General features: G+C 47.0%; 1 protein-coding gene across 2 annotated transcripts in view; it reads left to right on the forward strand.

Annotated features, from left to right (window-relative positions):
* LOC142576399 (monocarboxylate transporter 12-like) overlaps nucleotides 1–21,109 on the forward strand; it is a 67,686-nt gene that overhangs the window by 26,056 nt on the left and 20,521 nt on the right. Inside the window, exons 5-7 of one of the 2 annotated variants that reach the window (XM_075686519.1) lie at nucleotides 2,442–2,787; nucleotides 5,769–6,301; nucleotides 17,418–17,571. In XM_075686519.1, coding sequence (XP_075542634.1) covers nucleotides 2,442–2,787; nucleotides 5,769–6,301; nucleotides 17,418–17,571 — 1,033 coding nt within the window. The remainder of the gene's footprint in view (nucleotides 1–2,441; nucleotides 2,788–5,768; nucleotides 6,302–17,417; nucleotides 17,572–21,109) is intronic. The other variant, XM_075686520.1, reaches the window with a different exon arrangement.

Consider the following 21,109-nt stretch of genomic DNA (forward strand, 5'->3'; position numbering starts at 1 on the left):
TCAGGTGTCACAGCATCAAGCCAAAGAATGCAGCAGTCCAATAGGAATGTGTGAGCGCCGGACCCTGCATTCGTACATGTTACAATGTTAGCCTAGAATGTACAAACACACAAAGGCACGAAAGGAAGCATAGATCACCAACTAGCCCCGAAAAAACGCTGTGCTATTTTGTGAACTTTCTTTGTGTGCTACGTTTGGTATATTCTCTTCAACGCCCTTCTCCGTATTGTTCCTAAAGCCACGAGGATAGTGTATCAAATACAAGTGTATTGCATTCCTAGCAGAATTTTATAGTCATCATCATCATCATCATCATCATCATCATCATCATCATCATCATCATCAGCCTGGTTACGCCCACTGCAGGGCAAAGGCCTCTCCCATGCAGCTCCAACTACCCCGGTCATTTACTAATTGTGGCCATGTTGTCCCCGCAAAATCCTTCATCTCATCCCCCCCTAATTTTCTGCCGCCCCATGCTACGCTTCCCTTCCCTTGAAATCCAGTCCGCAACCCTTAATGACCATCGGTTATCTTTCCTCCTCATTACATGTCCTGCCCATGCCCCATTTGTTTTTCTTGATTTCAACTAAGATATCATTAACTCGCGTTTGTTCCCTCACCCAATCTGCAATTTTCTTATCCCTTAACCTTACACATATCATTCTTATTTCCATAGCTCGTTGTGTCGTCCACAATTTAAGTAGAACCCTTGAGTAGAACCCTTCGCCACCGCCGTAGGTACAGCGGTGGCGTACAGATAGAGCAGCCGCCTCGCGTGCAAGAGGATCGTGGTTCGAATCCCGGTGCCGCGCAATTTTTCACCGGATTAAAACAAGAAGGAAAAAAGAAAAATCCGCGTGTTCATAAAATTGCACAAACAGGCCTGGAGTGCGGCCTGATCCCGGTGACCAGAATCGGTAATGCACTCCCTTACCATAGCAGGTTTGGCCACCCTGGTGCAGTACTTTGCCACAATCTCCCATAAGAACACAACAATCAAACTCCGGCCCTCAGTCCCCAGCAGCTCGAAGCAACTGACCACGGCGGCGGTCAGACCTGCGACGTAGCTGAGGGTGCTAAGAATCCCTGGATCCGGACAGGCCGCCATTGGAATCTTAAACTCGCAGCGTTTAATGCTAGAACGTTATCCAGTGAGGAGAGTCTAGCAGTGCTCTTGGAGGAATTATAGGGCAGTAAATGGCATATAATAGGGCTCAGTGAAGTTACGAGGACAAATGAAGCATATACAGTGCTAAAAAGCTACCGTGCTACGGTAGCTACTGTGCTACCGGTGCTTAGCGGAGCGACGAGAACTAGGAGTCGGATTCCTGATTAATAAGAATATAGCTGGTAACGTACAGGAACTATATAGCATTAACGAGAGGGTGGCAGGCCTTGTGAACGTTAATAAGAGGTAGAAATAGAAGGTCGTACAGGTGTACACCCCTACATGCGGTCATGATGGCCAGGACGTCGAAAGCTTCTACGAAGACGCGGAATCGGCGGTGGGACAGGTCAAAACAACATACACTGTACTGATGGGCGACTTCAATGCCAAGGTAGGCAAGAAGCAGGCTGGAGGCAAGGGAATGGGGGAATATGGCATAGGCACTAGGAATAGCAGGGTCGATTTATTAGTAGACCTTGCAAAACAGTATAAGTTGCGGATAATGAATACCTTGTTCCGCAAGCGGGATAGCTGGACGTGGAGGAGCCCGAATGACGAGACTAGAAATGAAATAGACCTTACACTCTGCGCTAACCCTGACATCGTGCAAGATGTGGACATGCTCGGCAAGGTACGCTGCATTGACCATAGGATGGTAAGAACTTGAATTATCCTAGAATTGAGGAGGGAACGGAAGAAACTGGTACATAAGAAACCGATTAATTGGTTAGCGGTAAGAAGGAAAATGCAGAAATTCCGGATGAAGCTACAGCACAGGTATTCGGCTTTAACACAGGAAGCGGACCTTAGGGTTGAAGCAAAGAAAGACAATATTATGGCCATCATTAAGGAGTCTGCAATAGAAGGCGGTGGCAACTCCGTTAGGCAGGATACCAGTAAGCTATCGCAGGAGACGAAAGATCTGATCAAGAAACACCAATGTATGAAAGATTCTAACCCTACAGCTAGAATAGAACTGGCAGAACTTTCAAAGTTAATCTACAAGCGTAAGACAGCTGTCATAAGGAAGTATAATATGGATAGAATTGAACATGCACTCAGGAACGGAGGAAGCCTAAAAGCAGTGAAGAAGAAACTAGCAATAGGCAAGAATCAGATGTATGCGTTAAGAGACAAAGTCGGCAATATCATTACTAATGTGGATGAAATCGTTGAAGTGGCTGAGGAGTTCTATAGAGATTTATACAGTACCAGTGGCAACTACGACGATAATGGAATGTTTTAGTAATATAGCATTTTCTTGGCGCAGGTTTCGGGCACGGAACGTTCCTGACGGCATCCGTCATATACACACTCCAGCATTTCGACAAATACCGCTCTGTAGCAACGTCTTTCATCTTTACCTCATATGGCCTGTCGGCCATTGTGAGCCAGTTCGTGCTCTCGGGGCTCGTGGACGCCTACGCCCTCCAAGGAGCACTTCTCGTATTCGGAGCAATGGTTTTAAACTCAACGGCGCTAGTCATGTTGGCCAAAACCCCTCATCCTATGCGACTGCGTTGGACACGAAGTACAGTGAACCTCCGGCAGAATGGCGTCCACAAACCCGGGCGTTATGGTTCTACCAGTAATGGCCACTCCACCTGCCAAATCAGGTAAACGAAGCGACATATATTTTAGTAAAGTTGTCTACTGGTTTATCTTCGCCGCACTAACGTGCCCATAAACATTGCTCAAGGGAAATGACGGAGGCGTAAGCTAACGGGCACCTAACAAACTGCTGCTCTTGACGCTAAAAATAGTGCAGAGGTTTAAGCATGCTTGCATGACGTAATTTCAGCTTTCATGTCATGTCATGTCAGCTGTCCCAGCCATGGCGCTCGATGACAATCCATGTCTTTCTAAAATGTACCCAAACAAATGAACCTTTATTGCACCTATATGCCACAGTACTCTGCAATTATTGCACCGTATTTTCCAAAAATATTCTGTGCGAGAGAAAATTGCGCTCGTGAGGGCCATTTGAATTTTACCAAACGGCGGACAACTGGGTGCGAAACAGAAACTTGCCAGAACGCGACTCCATCGTGCATTTCTTCAAAATTTAAATCCTCAGCACCTAGGTAAAATGCTGAAATTATAGCGTTTTGCAGAATATTGTATTAGAAAACGATCGTGGAAGAAACCCTTAACGTATTCCTATAAAACTGTCGTTAACGCATGCAATATTGTAAAATTTTATTTTCGCCCATGTGCAGAGCACGGGCTGTAAATTAAAAGCCTGACTTTGGCAAAAACGCTATTCTTGTTCATGTTTAGAAGTTGGTAACTAACTAAGGTGGTCCAAGGAAAAGTTCCCAGAAAGCTGACATAATTGAGAAGCATAACAGGTTCCGCGATGGAAACGTGAATCGTAGGAATTTATGTTTTTTACAGAGAAAAAACATTTTTAACTTGGGTTCCACCAGTACAGTATTTCGGTTGGCACTTCGACTTCACCTCATAGGATGTTGGCGGGACGCACAATCGATTGAATTTGCTGCGTAAAAAATGGACGATATATCCGCAGCATACGGTTTTCAGCTGTTTTTTTTTGTACTGTATCCTTTGTATACTATACAGGGTGATGATATTTAGGTTCTAAGTTATTTTTAAAATTTACCTGCGGCAGACAGCACAATTCCTGTTCTTCAGCTGGATTATTCGAAGAAGCGGACATTACTGTCACGTGAAGTCGAAACGCACATTCAACTCATTAATAAAAATTCACTACTAAACTTCGTAATTATTTACTTTACAGTACTTATTGAATTTTACAAATCCCAGCCGGTGAGCCTACAAGACTTATCCACTTGAAATGAATTTCCAGGATGATATAATTTTCAAACGATTTTGCACAAAATACGTAAGCGTTCGAGTTACGTTTGTGCTTCAATGCATAAGAGAGCGTTTTTTTTAAACGAGTAAGCGGCACAACAACGCATTATTGCGGGGAGTTTTATCGCGCATATTTCTACACTAGCGTTATTCTACAACTTCACCGCATGCGGATTAGCCTTGTAAACTCAACGGTTAGAATTCGTACACTGCAAATACGCGCTGTAAAGTAAATATTTCTAAAGCGAATAGCTGCGGTAGCTCAGCTGCTATGGTGTTGTGCTGCTAAGCACGATGTCACATGATAAATCCCGGCCGCGGCGGCCGCATTTGTATGTGGGCGAAATCCGAAAACATCCGTGTCTTTTGCAGTGGGTGCACGTTGAAGATCCTCTGGCGGTAAAAGCTATATATACTCCGTAGTCCCCCAATAATACATACTTTGTAATAACATCGTGTTTTCGGACAGCCAAGCGCAGAATTTTCTCAATTGTGGTGTTTATTAGCGAAAATTATTTTTTGTGTAATGTGTTTTAAGTTCTCATTCAAGTAATGTGCGCCTCTCTGACCAATCCCTCTCAAGAACTAGAATTATGATATCTGCAACAGCCAATTTTACTGAAAATTCGTAATACCTAAATATGACCACCCCGTACAAAAGCGTGATAACAGTCAGAAATCTAACAATAGTATCGACATAAGTAAGACAATGCGGCCAATAATAAACAGCTGTACCTATTCGTTTCTTCAGGCTTGACATCACAAAGGCCCTGAGCTGTGTGTCGCAACAAAAACTTTGTCGACCAATGTCTATCTGGGCCCAAATAGCTGGAAGATTATTAGATACTAATGACGGAACTAGTCAGATGTGCTCAGCAAAGCTGGCTATCAACCACATTCACCACATGTATGCGCCTTTTTTCGCTGGTTTCACGTTGAGCGAACGTAGGTCGTGCAAGTGATTGCCCCAGTTTACCATCGTGAAAGCGAGTGGTGGCCCCCTGTACCACTTGAACGCGCGGGCGGCCGCACAAGCATACTTCCAGTAACACCAAAGTGCGCAGTGTGGACAGCCCTTAATTAGGCACACGCTCAGAATTTAATCTCTTGCGAACTTCTGGTGATCACGGATCTTATTCCTCTCCACACACACCCATCTGCGCCACCCTGGTTTGTATTTCCCGTCAATATGCTATGAGGTGAAGACGAAGTGCGAGCCAAAATGTTGCAGTGGTGAGACTCGCATTAAAATGTCCTTTTGTTTATCCCGATTAAAACTGAAATAAATTCGATAAATATTTTCTTCACGGAAGTTCTTATGCTTCTCAATATAATGCGTTTTTCCGCCTATTTTTCTATGGACCACCTTTGCGTGTTGCCAACGCATATACATAGGCCAACACAAAGCTTTTTCCAAAGTAGGGTGTTTATTTTACATGATGTGCGTTCGACATTGGCAAAAACAATAGGTTAGAAGATGCCACGGCCCTATGGGAATGTACATTTCTCTAAATTAGCGGTATTTAGAGCGAAACTTGTGGTACTGATTAAATATTATCCCCGCCAGGTGATTTTTGTAATGTACCTGTTACAGAGTTGTCGCGTAGAGCTAATTCTGCATTTCGGCTGAACATGAGTATTTTTCATCCACTCAGCTTTAGCGCCGCGATACACAATACAAAACTGTCAAGCTCATTTTCTGCCATTGTTTCGATGGCGCATTTATACCACCTGTGACATCATTTATTTCTCATCGCAGAATTCAACAAAAGCAAAGACCACAACCGACGACAAAATTGAGGCTTGAAGAGAGCGCTTCACTGAAGGACGTGATGACGATCTTCACCCTGCCTTCCTTCTACGTTCTCCTCGGAGCGATAATCGTCGGGGACTTCACGACGGTCGAAGTCTTCGGAACCATCGTGGATTACAGTCTAGACAAAGGCATACCAGTTGAGAGTGCCAAGCACATGATAACGCTGTCCGCAATAGGTCAGGTTGCGGGCCGCACCGTAGCGCCTTTGGTAGCGGACTGCATGCCCTGGACCCGTCGTCCTTTGTACTCTATCAGCTTCGCGGTAGTTTGTGTGTGCCTCATCGCAATGCCTCATGTGTCCAGCTTTGCGGCCTTCGTATCACTCTCATCTCTAGTAGGAGTGTCTCAAGGTTACATTTTGTGCATCAGGTACGTGCTCACCGCGGAATTCGTGGGTGTCCAACGGACGGCGGCTTGCAGCGGCATCATAGGCATCGTCATGGTGCCTGCGTACCTGGTTAGCCCGAAGTTAGTAGGTAAGTGAAGAGATCCGCCTACTTCGTATACATCCTTAGCATGCGGCATCGTTGGCATCGACATGGTGCCAGTACAGCTTGCTCTTTCTTCTTTGAAGGCGACGATGTGTCTTGAAGGTATTCATCGGCCTTCATAAATGAAAATGGAGGATAGGAATCAAAACCTGGAAATATATTCAACTCAGCATATCTACAAAGTCAAACCAGGAGCATGCTTTACAATACAGAAGATAAACAAACAAGTAGACAGTGCCTTACTGTTTTACTTTTCCTGAATTAGAGCCCAAGACAACTCCCACTACATGCGAAACACTGAGTCGCACTGTTAGGCCACCAAGCGGTTACGACTCACACTAGCGGTGCGTTTAACGCAGTGTTACTGATCTATCAGTGTAGTCATTACAGGCTTGACTCAATAAAATGTGTTCTATACAGCCTATAAATATATTTCAGTAAACAAAGAAAAAGATGTGGCGGCAACTGATGGCCCACCCTGACATTACACTAGCCAATGAGGTCCCAAATAAATTTAAGCCACCACCTACTGAGTCGTGCCTAATCTCATCAGAAAAGGAACACTTACGCAAGCATTGGGTACTCTCTCCCACTCCTCTTCCCTCGCATTTAGCGATCCCTACGTGGATGAGTGCCTCTAATTTCTATTGTTACGCTTGTGCGGCAATTTTCCTCGCTCCTGTAGTCATGGGATACCACAAGCGCGGCATTTGCACAGCAATTTACACGCATCCTGTCGTTGGGGCGCTTTTGTCGCATTCAACGCTTTCACTTCACGAGCCCTCTATGAGAGTTAGATGATTAGACAGTTCTCCCTTTGGGGACCTCTTAGCACCTTCGCGCAGGTGAGAGACCGATGGATTCACTCCTCCAGGTCCTTCGTCGTATTTAGTTAGATCTTTCAGTAGGAAGGCAACGTGCTTAGCCATCTCCGCACACCGTTGGCGACAGTGGCACCACTCCCACATTCATGAGTAGAGGTCAGTAAGAAATTACAGCTGCAATCGAGCGCTTCAGGCACACAATGCAGACACAGAGCCTTAAAAGTTATTTTATACTTTGGTGCGCCATGTAACTTATTCTGCACACTTGAGGGATGAGTGGCTAAACCAAACGTTTCTCGGGTATGCCGCAATGAATACTTATGAAAAAATGGGCTACAACATGGCGCGCTCATTACGTGAATGGGGCATTACGTGGAAGGGTTACTTGTTCGTCACAGCTTTGCTTAGCCTCCGCATCTCCGCCTTATGAACAACATTCCTTTTTACGCGTACATATAACATTCCTAAGCATTTCCAAAGCTGTGGCGGGTGCTCGCGAGTTTCTCGCAGTGAGCCGGTGTGTATCCGACTCCTTCACTACCTTCGGTCTCACTAGATCAAGGGAGTTCTCTACTTTCTCCGCTCTCTTTCCTGTCGAGGGAGCCTGAATCCCAAACCTGGCTTTCAGGGTGGCAATACGTTCTCCTATGACAGCATGTTGATTTTCACCTCTGTCATGGTGTGTTCGAGCTTGTACGAATGCAATCATGCATATTTGCCTAGGAAAATTGAGGCAAAAGTTGATATTCGGTAACAGGAAGCGTTCGGTTTTGTCAAATATCAGCAAGAAAGCTTTAAACACAAATTTAAATATTTAAGAGGATAGCTTATTCACGAGATCTCCTCTAAATACATCTACACACAGAACTCGTTCTTCTTGCCAATCATTGTACCTAGTTTGAAGAGGTTTGTTGCTTAAAAAAGTAAATTTATGGCAGTACCTATCCTAGGGAGTACATTCATACGCGCGCACTCACATAGATGCGCACATATACACGCACAGAAATACATGCTCACGTCACCCACAAACACGCGAAACACGAACATATACACCCATGCACACACATTCACACAAACACGTACGCACACACTCATACTGGCTCACTAAATGAACACACGCTCGCAAAGAACGCGCATACACTCACACAGAGCGTACAAACACGCGCACTGAGGCACACGCATTTTCTCAGGCACATGCACAAACACGTAGCACCTATGTGCAGATACGCACACAAATGCACACACCCACACAAGCAAGACCACAAATCTAGCCGAAAACACTCCAAAGAAACACATTTGGCAAGCAGCGACTGCAGCACGCGACCACGCCCTAGATAACCTAAATGCCGATGGCGCTTTCGAGGCGGGAACGGTTCATTGCAGTGCGGTTCATACGGTGAGAGAAATCTGGGAACTGCGTGGGGGACCTAGTCTCTAAATATCATTTTCCTTATGTAGCACAGTATTGCGCACACGAACGCGCTTAGCTATGTTTGTCCCTAGCCGACCTACACGGCACAACAGCGGATGAATAGCACGGAATAAGCTGACCCTCCGTTCACCACTTCTTACTTTGCGGTCGCAGTACAGCGCTCATGACTAGGAGGGCCGTAGTTCTGATCGACTGTTGTTCGACAAACATTTTCTGTTTCTTTTTAATGTTTCCGCATTATTATATCATTTTCCCTTTGACTTCTGCATTAGATGTCCTTTTGTTGTGTTTTACCACCAGGCCTGGCACGGTGGGTTTCTGCGAAAACGAACGAAGAGACCCGGCCCGAAGCGCGCGAACAGCTAGAAGGATGGCTTAGGTAGATGCCGATGAATATTGGTGGTTTGTTACAGCGAATTGTTTTTATTCTGAATTGACCCGGCCCGAAGCGCGCGAACAGCTAGAAGGATGGCTTAGGTAGATGCCGATGAATATTGGTGGTTTGTTACAGCGAATTGTTTTTATTCTGAATTGACCCGGCCCGAAGCGCGCGAACAGCTAGAAGGATGGCTTAGGTAGATGCCGATGAATATTGGTGGTTTGTTACAGCGAATTGTTTTTATTCTGAATTGACCCGGCCCGAAGCGCGCGAACAGCTAGAAGGATGGCTTAGGTAGATGCCGATGAATATTGGTGGTTTGTTACAGCGAATTGTTTTTATTCTGAATTGTTCCTTTGCAGTTTATAGTACAGTGCTCGTCTGTAGCGGCAGGGCAAATATGCATAGCGTGCATTTGTGGCACGTACTCCTCACGTCGCCGACTGCCGTGGTACAGGCTAGAGGGAAAAATGATTTTACGTACACCCCAGTTCCAAGGGCCAACCACTGACGACAAAAAACTTACGCTTCACCATTACAAGGTCTTTAATGACTGCTAGGATCCGGTTTCTACGGAAATTTAAGCGGTGGTTAAACGGGGGAACAAATCACGTATTTATTTACAGTACCTACGAAGACTCATTGAAAAGAAAATTGTCGAGCAAGGTCCCCAGATTTCTCTTACTTTACGGGTCACGCTGCAAGGAACCGCTTTCACTCTAGAAAGATGGCAAGGACTGGGTGAAAGGATGTATCCACCCCGAAAGGCTGTGCTGCTATCGGGGCAATTTTTGTGTTCCAATACGTGCTTCCAAAGGGAGCAGAGTCGTGCCAGTTGCATCTACCCTTTCCTTTTGCCGCTAGTGCCACTCCTCGCCGAGCGCCAACACGTCATCTAATTTGACGTCAAATTTTCTGCCGAACCGCAGAGAAGCCAACGTCACGGATGCGACGGCTACGTTTTGTTACCTTTAATGTCTCCAAAAACGCAATACGCCACGTCCGTAGCATATGAGACATGACATGAATGGTATTAATGTTGTGCATGGAACGACGTGAAGTGTTTCACACCCATGATACCATGGCATGACATAAATGATATTGTTACGGGCATGTTCCGAGTATATAAAAACTATATTTACAATATGTACACAGGATGAGTCAGAATTACTAAGATGGCTGACCCCTTAAAACACGCAGCAGCCAGCCTACCGCGATCTTCTTCTTCCTTTCTTCTTTCGTCCTTCCGCAACAGGACCTGCGGGTGGTGAAGCGCCGCCTCGGTGCATGGCAGGCGAAGAATCGCGAGCGAAGTATGGCTTCAGTCGTGAAACGTGCACGACGTCAACAAGCGTCTGACTTCAGCATGCATCAAAATGTAGCGCCGAAATCTCGTAATTGATGTCGTTAATTTGGCGTAAGACTTCATAAGGCCCTGCGTAGCGAGAGAGAAGCTTCTGGGAGAGGCCAGCCCCACGATATGGTGACCAGAGGAGCAAGCACCCAAGCACCTGGTGCGAACTTAATATCGCGATGGCAGCAGTCGTAACGCTCTTTCTGTATATGCTTTATCTGTATACCTTTATCTGTATACACCTTTATCGCGGACCGACGCAGCCCAACACCTAAGCAAGGTAGCACACCGTATGACATTAGAGAAGTGGCACACACCTGAATTCACCCAAGAACGATTGCATTCCCTCGACCCCTCTATGCAACTGCGGCTGTTACCAGGGCTTCTGCGCAATGAGGAAGCAATGCTGTGCCGCTTACGCTTGGGCGTCGCTCTGCTGCGATATTTGAAGGCTACTGGATTGAATCAGCGTCTGTGATCTGGACTGAGTGACCGAACAATATACCCAGTAGACTTTCTTCTTTTAATCTTTCCGTCCCCTTTACCCTTTCCCCAGTGTAGGGTATCCAACCGGGCTCAGTCCTGGTTAACCTCCCTATTTTTCCTTTATCCTTTGCTCTCTCTCTCTCTCTCTCTCTGTATATGCTGTGAGGCTGATAAATGAGATTGGGCGACTTGACGTGCCATGCGAGAGCGATCGATGCCTTCACGACCGTACTCAGTTGCAACACGTGGCACAGAAGGGAGGATGGTGTCAAACGGCAGTGTGGGGTCGCGACCATAGAAGAGATAGAAGGGCGAATATCCTGCGGTATCATGTCAGGAAGAGTTATACGAGAACCTCACGTAAGCCAGAGCGGGTCGTCACAGTCGCGGTAATCGTTGTAGGCGTACATCGACAGCATCTCTGTGATAGTTCGGTTGAGCCGTTACGCTGTTTGTTCGTGGCTGGTAGGCGGTGGACAGCTTGTGTTCAGTGGAAGAAGAGCGGAGGAGGTCGTCGACAACTCGCGACAAAAACAAGCGGCCGCGGTCTGTAAGTAACTGTCGAGGTGCACCGTGCTGGAGAAATATGTCGTGAAGGAGAAAATCGGCGACTTCAGTTGCGCAACTAGTCGGCAACGCCTTTGTTATCGCGTAATCAGTAGCGACAGTGATCCATTTGTTACCTCTATTCGTTGTCGGAAAAGGGAAAAGCAGGTCAAGGCCTACGGGAAACACCTGCTCAGAGGTAACTTCAATGCGATGGAGTCGTCCGACATGTGGCAGGGGAGGTGTCTTCCGGCGCTGACACAATTCGCAAGTTGCGACATAACGACGCACAGAGCGGAAGAGACCCGGCCAGAACAACCGGTGTCGTGCGCGGTCGTATGTACGCAAATTTCCAAGGTGTCCCGCCGTCGCTGCATCGTGACGTTGTTCGAGAATGATGGGTCGCAGATGACGAGGAAGGACAAGCAGCAACTCAGGGCCGTCAGGGTTGATATTGCGGCGGTAGAGGATGCCGTCATGCAGCACGAACATGCGGCACGCGCCGTCGGTGCTGCCAGATTGCACTCCGGCAAAGATTGACTATAAGGATGCGTCGCGTTTTTGTTCAGCTCGCATGTCGGCCATGTGAGTCAAAGCCATCACGCAGGTCACCGGATCATGCACAACAGGATCGGGAGGATCCACGGGGTGACGCGAGAGGCAATCAGCGTCCTTGTAGGAGCCGTCCAGTCCTGTAATGTACATTAAATGAAAATTCACGGAGCCGCAAAGCCTAGCGACCAAGCCGTCCCGTCGGGTCTCGGAGGGAAGACAGCCAGCAGAGTGCGTGGTGGTCTGTGATGACCGAAAACGTGCCGCCGTACAAATATGGCCGGAACTTGGCGACAGCCCAAACTAAAGCCAAGCACTCCCACTCGGTGATGGAGTAAGTTCTCTCGGCAGGTGACAGCAGGCGGCTGGCGTAAGCTATCACGCACTCGGTACAATTCTGGTGTTGGGCGAGAACAGCGCCGATACCATAGCCACTTGGGTCAGTGCGGTCTTCGATCGGTGCAGACAGATCAAAGTGGGTAAGTATGGAAGGGGTGGTCAGAAACCCGATGAGAGCGGCGAACGCCTGAGCCTGCTCCGGGCCCCATGAGAATGACGTGTTCTTCTTTAGAATATCTGTCAAAAGCTGAGCAACGTCGCCGAAGTTTTTGACGAAAGTTCTTGACGGCGAAATTAAGAACACAGGCCCACGAAGCAATGCACGTCAGAGGCAGAACGTGGCACAGGGAAACTGCGTACGGCACGAAATTTTTCCGGATCTGGTCGTAGATCGGATGCGTCAACGAGGTGCCCCAACACGGTGATCTGGCGGCGCCCCAATGGACACTTCGTTGCGTTCAGTTGAAGGCCGGCTTTTCGGAAGACCGTAAGAATTGCAGCGAGTCGGGTAAGGTGGCTGCCGAACGTGGGATACCAAAGACAGGTAACAAAGACAGGTTGTCCATTTTTAGCTGCGCAGAAGAGTCAATCATACGTTCAAATGTCGCAGGAGCATTACATAGGCCAAAGGGCATCACTTTGAACTGATATAAGCCATCCGGCGTGATGAAGGCAGTCTTCTCGCGGTCCATTTCATGAATTGAAATTTGCCAGTAGCCGAATCGAAGATCGATGTACGAGAAGTATTTAGCTCCTAGCAAGCAGTCCAAGGCGTCATCGATACGTGGTAGTGGGTAGACGTCTTTTCGCGTTATCTTCTTCATGTGGCGATAATCAACGCAAAAACGCCAGGTTCTACCTTTATTTTTCACAAGGACGACAGGCAAAGCCCAAGGGCTGGCTGATGGCTCGATGACCCCTTTGCGGAGCATTTTGTCCACATCTAATTGGATGACTCGACCTTCAGCATGCGATACCCGATAGGGACGCCGGCGAATAGGATTCTTATCTCCAGTGTCTATGCGGTGGTGAACAACAGACATTTGGCCTAACAGCCTGTTGCCTAAATCAAAGATGTCAATGCACTATTCAAGCAGGAGTCGTATGTCCGTGGCCTGTGCAGAGGTGAGGTCAGGTGCAATCATTTTCTCGAAGTCATCCACTAAAGAACCAGAGCTGTTAGCTGCAATTGGCGCTAATAAGCCACTCTCGGCATTCAGACTCTCGATGTCAAATTCGCAACCACTAGAAACGCTGCCAAGACATGCCGGCCGGAAGTACTTGAGTGCACAGGCTGAAATTAAGAAGCGGTAGTACTACGTCATTATTTGTAACCGTGACCGACGCATGCGAAACAGCAACGTGCCGGTTCAAAAGCAGGTGAATGATGGGGCGAAGCACATATTCACCGTCAGAAACCTGTGGCTGGGCGGTCAAATTGACGTAAGTAACTGAGTCGGGTGACAGACGCACATCTTGAAGCGAGCACGAGCGCACTGCGTCGGTACTCGAAGCATCGGCGAGTTGAGGCAGTTCTAACCGAAGAACGGCGGTCGCGCTGTCGATGAGAGCAGAATGATAGATAAAAAGTCCAATCGAAGGATAACGTCGTGAGGGCAGTGGTCGATCACAACAAAAAGAAAAGAAGTAGAGCGGCCGGCTATAATTAAACGCGAAGTAGGCATTCCAAGAACATCCTGCACACCGCCGTCGGCCACACGAAGCACTCGGGTGGCTTCTGGAGTGAGAAACTTCTTTAAACGTCTACGTAGGTTAGCACTCGTCACAGACACGTGGGCTCCAGTGTCGACGAGTACGGCACCTGTTTTGACGTCAATTACATTTATCCTTGTGGGCACAGACAGAGGATTTGCTGCAGTAGTCGGCAATGCAGCACCACCTACTATTGCTGAATTTTGTAGTTTTCCGAAAAGGTGCGGCCTAAGCCACACTGGACAAAAGACGACGTGGCTGCGGCGAACGGGAGCATGGGCGACGTGTTTGCGGTGAACGAGACAGGTGTCCGCGCGGCGATGGTGAGCGGCTGTACCACGTGTTCCGAGCAGAGTTGGCGGCGCTGTCATACTCGGCGGTGGGCGAAGCATTGCGGGTACTTCCATCAAAACGGCTCAGGTTGGCCGGCGTACGAAGTGTTGAGGGCCACGAGTTGCGACAGTATCGGGCGACATGACTAATGCAGTGACCGGTGAAACATGTCGGCTGGTCGTCCGCAGTTCTCCACTCAGTCGGGTTGCCATAACGTGAAGAGAAGCATTGGGGTGGAGCGAAAATAGTAGAAGGGCGTTCGTTAGCACTGGGTTTGGCGACAGCACACACAGACTGTAAACCAATGTTTTCAAGTTCCTGGCGAACGATGGCTTGTACGAGGGGAACTGAAAATGTGGTAGTATCCCGGCTACGCGAACACAAAGCTGCGGGCGCCATCGCATCCAGTTCACGTCTAACGATTCGCACTATGTCCTCTGATGGCGATGCATGCTGCTGTGCGAGTTGATCTTCACACGTCGAAGTTGCGGCAGTATAGGGAAGTCTGGCGAATCTTTGCAAGATACGTCGGCTTTTGGCCTGCTCGAATTGGCGGCACTCTTTAATGATTGCGTCTACAGTAGAGATGCTCTTGCACATGAGCCGATTAAACGCGTCGTCAGCAATAACCTTAAGCACGTGCCCGACCTTCTCAGCTTCTGTCATGTCGTGATCGGCTTCAGGACAAAATGTCAGCACGTCCTGGATGTATGAGACATAGGACTCCGTGGGGGATTGGGCACAGGAGGCCAGTTCCTGCTTTGCGGCAATTTTACTGCTGGCTGGTTTGCCAAACAACTATGTCACTTTCTACTTGCATTTGCCCCAGCTGGTTAGCTCCTTTTCATGGTTTTCGTACCACACCTTTACCGTGCCTCTTATGTAGAACAACAGGTTAGCTAGCATAAGCGTAGGGTCGCATCTGTTAATTCCACTCACGAATTCGTACATGACCACCCATTCTTCAACGTCGGCGCCATCGGTCCCGCAGAAAGTTCTAGAATCCTTAGGTTGCATAAAAACAACCGAAGGTGACAGCGACGTTGCTGGTGACGGTGACGTCGCCGGCGGCAACAACGTTGATCCCGCGTGCTCATGGTGCGGACGGTGGTGTTTCGTCCACTGCGGCGCTCCGTTTCCAGCCGTGGTACACCGCAACCCTGACCAATATGTTACGGGGATGTTGCAAGCATATAAAAACTATATATATATATATATATATATATATATATATATATATATATATATATATATATATATATATATATATATATACATATACATACATACATACAGGTTGAGTCAGATTAGCTAAGATGGCTGACAACCAACAGCAGGCAGCACTCAGCGTCTCCGATCATCTTCCTCTCTCTTTTCTCAACCGTGCGTAACAATATGAACGTGTGCCGTGACATCATGCATGACAATATATGACATTACGCATGTCATGGCATGAATGACCATACACAAATTAAGCATGACATGCAACATACAACATTTGATTCATGTCATGAGAAGGCAACATTGACATGATGTATGGCAGATCGGCACGTGCATGGCACAAATGACATGCACGACGAAGATAGCATGCATGGCGGGCATTACATGAGATAACATAGAAGACATGTAATGACTTGTAAGAGCACAAGCACATACAAACTAGCCTTAGCTAGCAATTCATGATGGCGTGACCTAAATAACATGATAAAATACATTCGTATATGTCATTCGCGTCGTCATCCATGCAGTTCATGTCATGACATGCATGTCATGGCATTCCCCTTATGCTAGGCCATCATAAGAAGTGGTTTCATGTCATGACATTAAGGTCGTGTAATGCATTCGTGTCATGTGTATCCTGATATGATCAAATTTAAGAAATGACGACGACATACGATGGCGTAAGAGACTAGATCATGACACTCATGAAATTGATGTCACTGATATCATGTCCCTCCCCAGTAATGTCAAGTCAGCATGTCATGAATATCATGATGAAAATCGGTAAACGTGATTTTTTTACTTGAGTTACAATCACGACGACATGAAAGGCTAGATGACAGAAAGACAAACAGACTCAACGTGCCTAAATTAGGCAAAGAATACTTCGCATTAAAAAGCATGGCGGCAGAGGTCCATATACGCAGCTGTAAGTTCGGCTCCTGCGCGCGATGAGTGGCTGTACCACATTGCATGGGAACAATGCTGAGAGAAGTTTGCCAAACGCTGCCCCCTTTACTGCATATGCAGGGACACTTGGCACCACATCATTGTCAATTTCCTCGGACATGTGTACTTTCCACATTTCTTTTTCGCTCTGGTGGTTTGAGGACAATTTCGAGCTTTCATTTATACTGTTCCTCCGGACTTCTAAAGCTTTAGCCGTGTGAAGCCAGACAGGGGTGAAGTATTGTCACCGACGTCTCTTCAGTACTATTACTACGTTATGAACTTGTACATAAGCCAACGTGAAGCTGCGTCCAATAGCCTGGACATGAAAGAATGGCGGTCTTCAAGTATGCGGTATGTGCGACGGAGTAGTAAATGTAGCAAAGTAAAAGCAAAATAAAATTAATAAGTTTGCCGCATTACAATGGCTAAAAAAATGGAAAGTTACAAGAGCACGCGCAACTAAATGCATTAGGTGACGTATAGGTGAGTCATTCGATGAGGAACAGAGATGTAATATTTATGCGGAACTCATGCTCTGTGTCAATCCATTGATACGAATCTTACGCGTTTGCCTGCAGCGCTGTTCTTGTATCGACCACGACAACAGCGGGCAACCACAAAAAAGGGGGGGTAGACAGAGAGAACGAGAAGAATGCTTTGCTCTAAATGTGGTTCTACGATGACGCGAGTCCTCCAGCCAATAACCGCTACCCCATAGCCAACGAGGACAGTTCAAGGCAAGCTTCGTGACCAATGATCCACAACACCAGCGTTGGTTTTTGTGTACGAGATCCTGCCTTTGCCCTTCGTTTTAATGCTGACTCTTGCTTGTTACCATGAATCCAAGCGAACTAGTGCAGCTTCCAGTCTCTCTTAAAGGCAGGGATTTTTCACCGCTGTGATTACATTGTGCTTATGTCGTCTGTTACACTGTGCTTACAGCCGTCTGTTGTTCATTACTGATGGTGCAGGTATCTTTCGTGACGCAAGTGGTTCCTATGACAACTATTACCGGATGCTAGGCGCCCTCAGCTTAGTGGCGGCTGTTGTCTTCGCAACGTACGATGCCTGCAGCCGGGTTCCCACCGAGCGTACAAAACCGGCCGAGGACGAAGGTGGCCTGCGGTATAATTCATAACCTTAAATATTGATTTCTTCATTCGACGCCGTCGTCAATTTCTCAATGATGGGGAGACGGGCGCGAGGGAAGTGGTGGAGCCCTTATTAAAATATCCATTGACTGCAATGTACCCTCGAGAAAATATGACGAGGGCATTGAATCTCCAATGTGCTCCAAGCTCCAAGATGGTGCCGGGCAGATCACACGCGTCCAAGTGGGGCTCGAGCACGTTTATGTGTGCCAGACATGCACATATCCGTTTCTGGCTGCCTCACATTTCGACGCGTTTGGCTACGCAGCTACGGCGTGGTACAAACAACACAGAGTGAGACAGATTTATCTCATGCGGAAATGTGTTCTTTACTTTTCCTGCTGATCTAACGGATATAAATACTAAAAGCTCGCCTATCTGAATACTTCAGCATTTTGAAGCACTTTCTTTAACATGTCTAATGGACCGTTTAACAAATTTGTTCGGTTCCAAAAGTGTGTACTTTGCAATTGTATACGTTATTTATGTTAAATAAACTTTCAAACAAAAAAAACAACGTCCAACAGTGAGCCAAGTCGGCGCTTGCTTGCGCGTGTCTCGCAGATGCAAACCGTCAGTCTTCACAAGGTGTGGCACGCTCAAGGCTCACCGGCGCGAGCTTTCGTGCGCCGGCAAGCGTTCATATAGTTTGGCCTTTGTGCGCTGCTTTGTGTGCACGACCAACGCCTCCTAGATAGCAGGCCTATGCACTCTACTTGATGACGTCACGCTACTTGAACCGAAATTTCCACTGTGAAGCCCGACATGACGAAAGCGGTGACGACAAAATAACCGCCAATTACTCGGGACCGCCCAACAACACCTATGTACTTCACAAGGCCTGCGCCCAATATTCTGACTATTCAATATTCTATCGCAGAAGTGTTTCTTCAGTATATCGATGGCGTCCTTGTAGCAAGCTTCTGTTGTAGGCAGCCCCATCATAGCTGAGGCTGCGTCGCCTCTTAGGAAGAACGTCAGGTAGTTAAAATTCTCCGTCGCTGTGAGGCTTCTGTTGCGGTGAATCATATGGTCTAATTGTTCCCAGAAGTTGTTCCATCGACACAAATTACCAGCAGTTTGGGCGATGGAGAGTTTAGGTAGCATGGCTCCAGAGACAGCCACTGTGCTGACTCTCAATGCTCCGGTGTCGATGACGTAAGAACACGGTCTCACTTGCTAAGCGGCTCACTCATGACGCTGGTAGCGTTGTCCTCGTATTCCGCAACGGTGTTGTATTCTTGCTCAAATTCTTCATTAACTATGTGGCTCTCTAGATCCTCGTTGATCTCGTTCAGCTCATCGTTATTCACCTTGAGACGTCCGTAAATAGTGTTGAGCTGATCTGCGGTGGCTGTTTCCTCGCGGAGAAGAGCTCTTGCTTCGTTGATAAGCCTGGTGTTCAGAGATCGTCTCGACGTGCGCTTCAATCGCAGCCTCTCCATGATGGTCAGTTCGCTCGTAGCCTTTCGTAGTCTCCGGTAGTAGATCGAGAGTTTCGGCAACAAATGTTTAAGATGGCGGACAGGCCGCCATTGGAATCTGAACCTGGCAACGTTTAACGGTAGAACGCTATCTAGTGAGGCGAGTCTAGCAGTGTTATTGGAGGAATTAGAGGGTAGTAAATGGGATACAATAGGGCTCAGTGAGGTTACGAGGACAAAAGAAGCATATACAGTGCTAAAAAGCGGGCATGTACTGTATTACCGGGGCTTAGCGGAGAGACGAGAATTAAGAGTCGGATTCCTGATTAATAAGGAAATAGCTGGTAACATACAGGAATTCTATAGCATTAACGAGAGGGTGGCAGGTCTTGTTGTGAAACTTAATAAGAGGTACAAATTGAAGGTGGTACAAGTCTATGCCCCTACATGCAGTCATGATGACCAGGAAGTCGAAAGCTTTTATGAAGACGTGGAATCGGCGATGGGTAAAGTCAAAACAAAACACACTATACTGATGGGCGACTTCAATGCCAGGGTAGGCAAGAAGCAGGCTGGAGACAAGTCAGTGGGGGAATATGGCATAGGCTCTAGGAATAGCAGAGGAGAATTATTAGTAGAGTTTGCAGAACAGAATAATATGCGGATAATGAACACCTTCTTCCGCAAGCGGGTTAGTCGAAAGTGGACGTGGAGGAGCCAGAATGGTGAGACAAGAAATGAAATCGACTTCATACTCTGCGCGAACCCTGGCATCACACAAGATGCAGACGTGCTCGGCAAGGTACGCTGCAGTGACCATAGGATGGTAAGAACTCGAATTAGCCTAGACTTGAGGAGGGAACGGAAGAAACTGGTACACAAGAAGCCAATCAATGAGTTAGCGGTAAGAGGGAAACTAGAGGAATTCCGGATCAAGCTACAGAACAGGTATTCGGCTTTAACTCAGGAAGAGGACCTTAGTGTTGAAGCAATGAACGACTATCTCATGGGCATCATTAAGGAGTGCGCAATAGAAGTCGGTGGTAACGCCGTTAGACAGGAAACCAGTAAGCTATCGCAGGAGATGAAAGATCTGATCAAGAAACGCCAATGTATGAAAGCCTCTAACCCTACAGCTAGAATAGAACTGGCAGAACTTTCTAAGTTAATCAACAAGCGTAAAACAGCGGACATCAGGAACTATAATATGGATAGAATTGAACAGGCTCTCAGGAAAGGCGGAAGCCTAAAAACAGTGAAGAGGAAACTAGGTATAGGCAAGAATCAGATGTGTGCGTTAAGAGACAAAGCCGGCAATATCGTTACTAATATGGATGAGATAGTTCAAGTGGCTGAGGAGTTCTATTGAGATTTATACAGTACCAGTGGCACCCACGACGATAGTGGAAGAGAGAATAGCCTAGAGGAATTCGAAATCCCACAGGTAACGCCAGAAGAAGTAAAGAAAGCCTTAGGAGCTATGCAAAGGGGGAAGGCAGCTGGGGAGGATCAGGTAACAGCAGATTTGTTGAAAGATGGTGGTCAGATTGTTCTAGAGAAACTGGCCACCCTGTATACGGAATGCCTCATAACCTCGAGTGTACCGGAACCTTGGAAGAATGCTAACATAATCCTAATCCATAAGAAAGGGGACGCCAAAGACTTGAAAAATTATAGACCGATCAGCTTACTGTCCGTTGCCTACAAAGTATTTACTAAGGTAATCGCAAATAGAATCAGGAACACCTTAGACTTCTGTCAACCAAAGGACCAGGCAGGATTCCGTAAAGGCTACTCAACAATAGACCATATTCAGACTATCAGTCAAGTGATAGAGAAATGTGCAGAATATAACCAACCCTTATATATAGCTTTCGTTGATTACGAGAAAGCGTTTGATTCAGTCGAAACCTCAGCAGTCATGGAGGCATTACGGAATCAGGGTGTAGATGAGCCATATGTAAAGTTACTGGAAGATATCTATAGCGGCTCCACAGCCACCGTAGTCCTCCACAAAGACAGCAACAAAATCCCTATAAAGAAAGGCGTCAGACAGGGAGATACGATATCTCCAATGCTATTCACAGC

The sequence above is a fragment of the Dermacentor variabilis genome, chromosome 3 (assembly GCF_050947875.1).
Source record: "Dermacentor variabilis isolate Ectoservices chromosome 3, ASM5094787v1, whole genome shotgun sequence".
Taxonomy (NCBI): Eukaryota; Metazoa; Arthropoda; class Arachnida; order Ixodida; family Ixodidae; genus Dermacentor; species Dermacentor variabilis.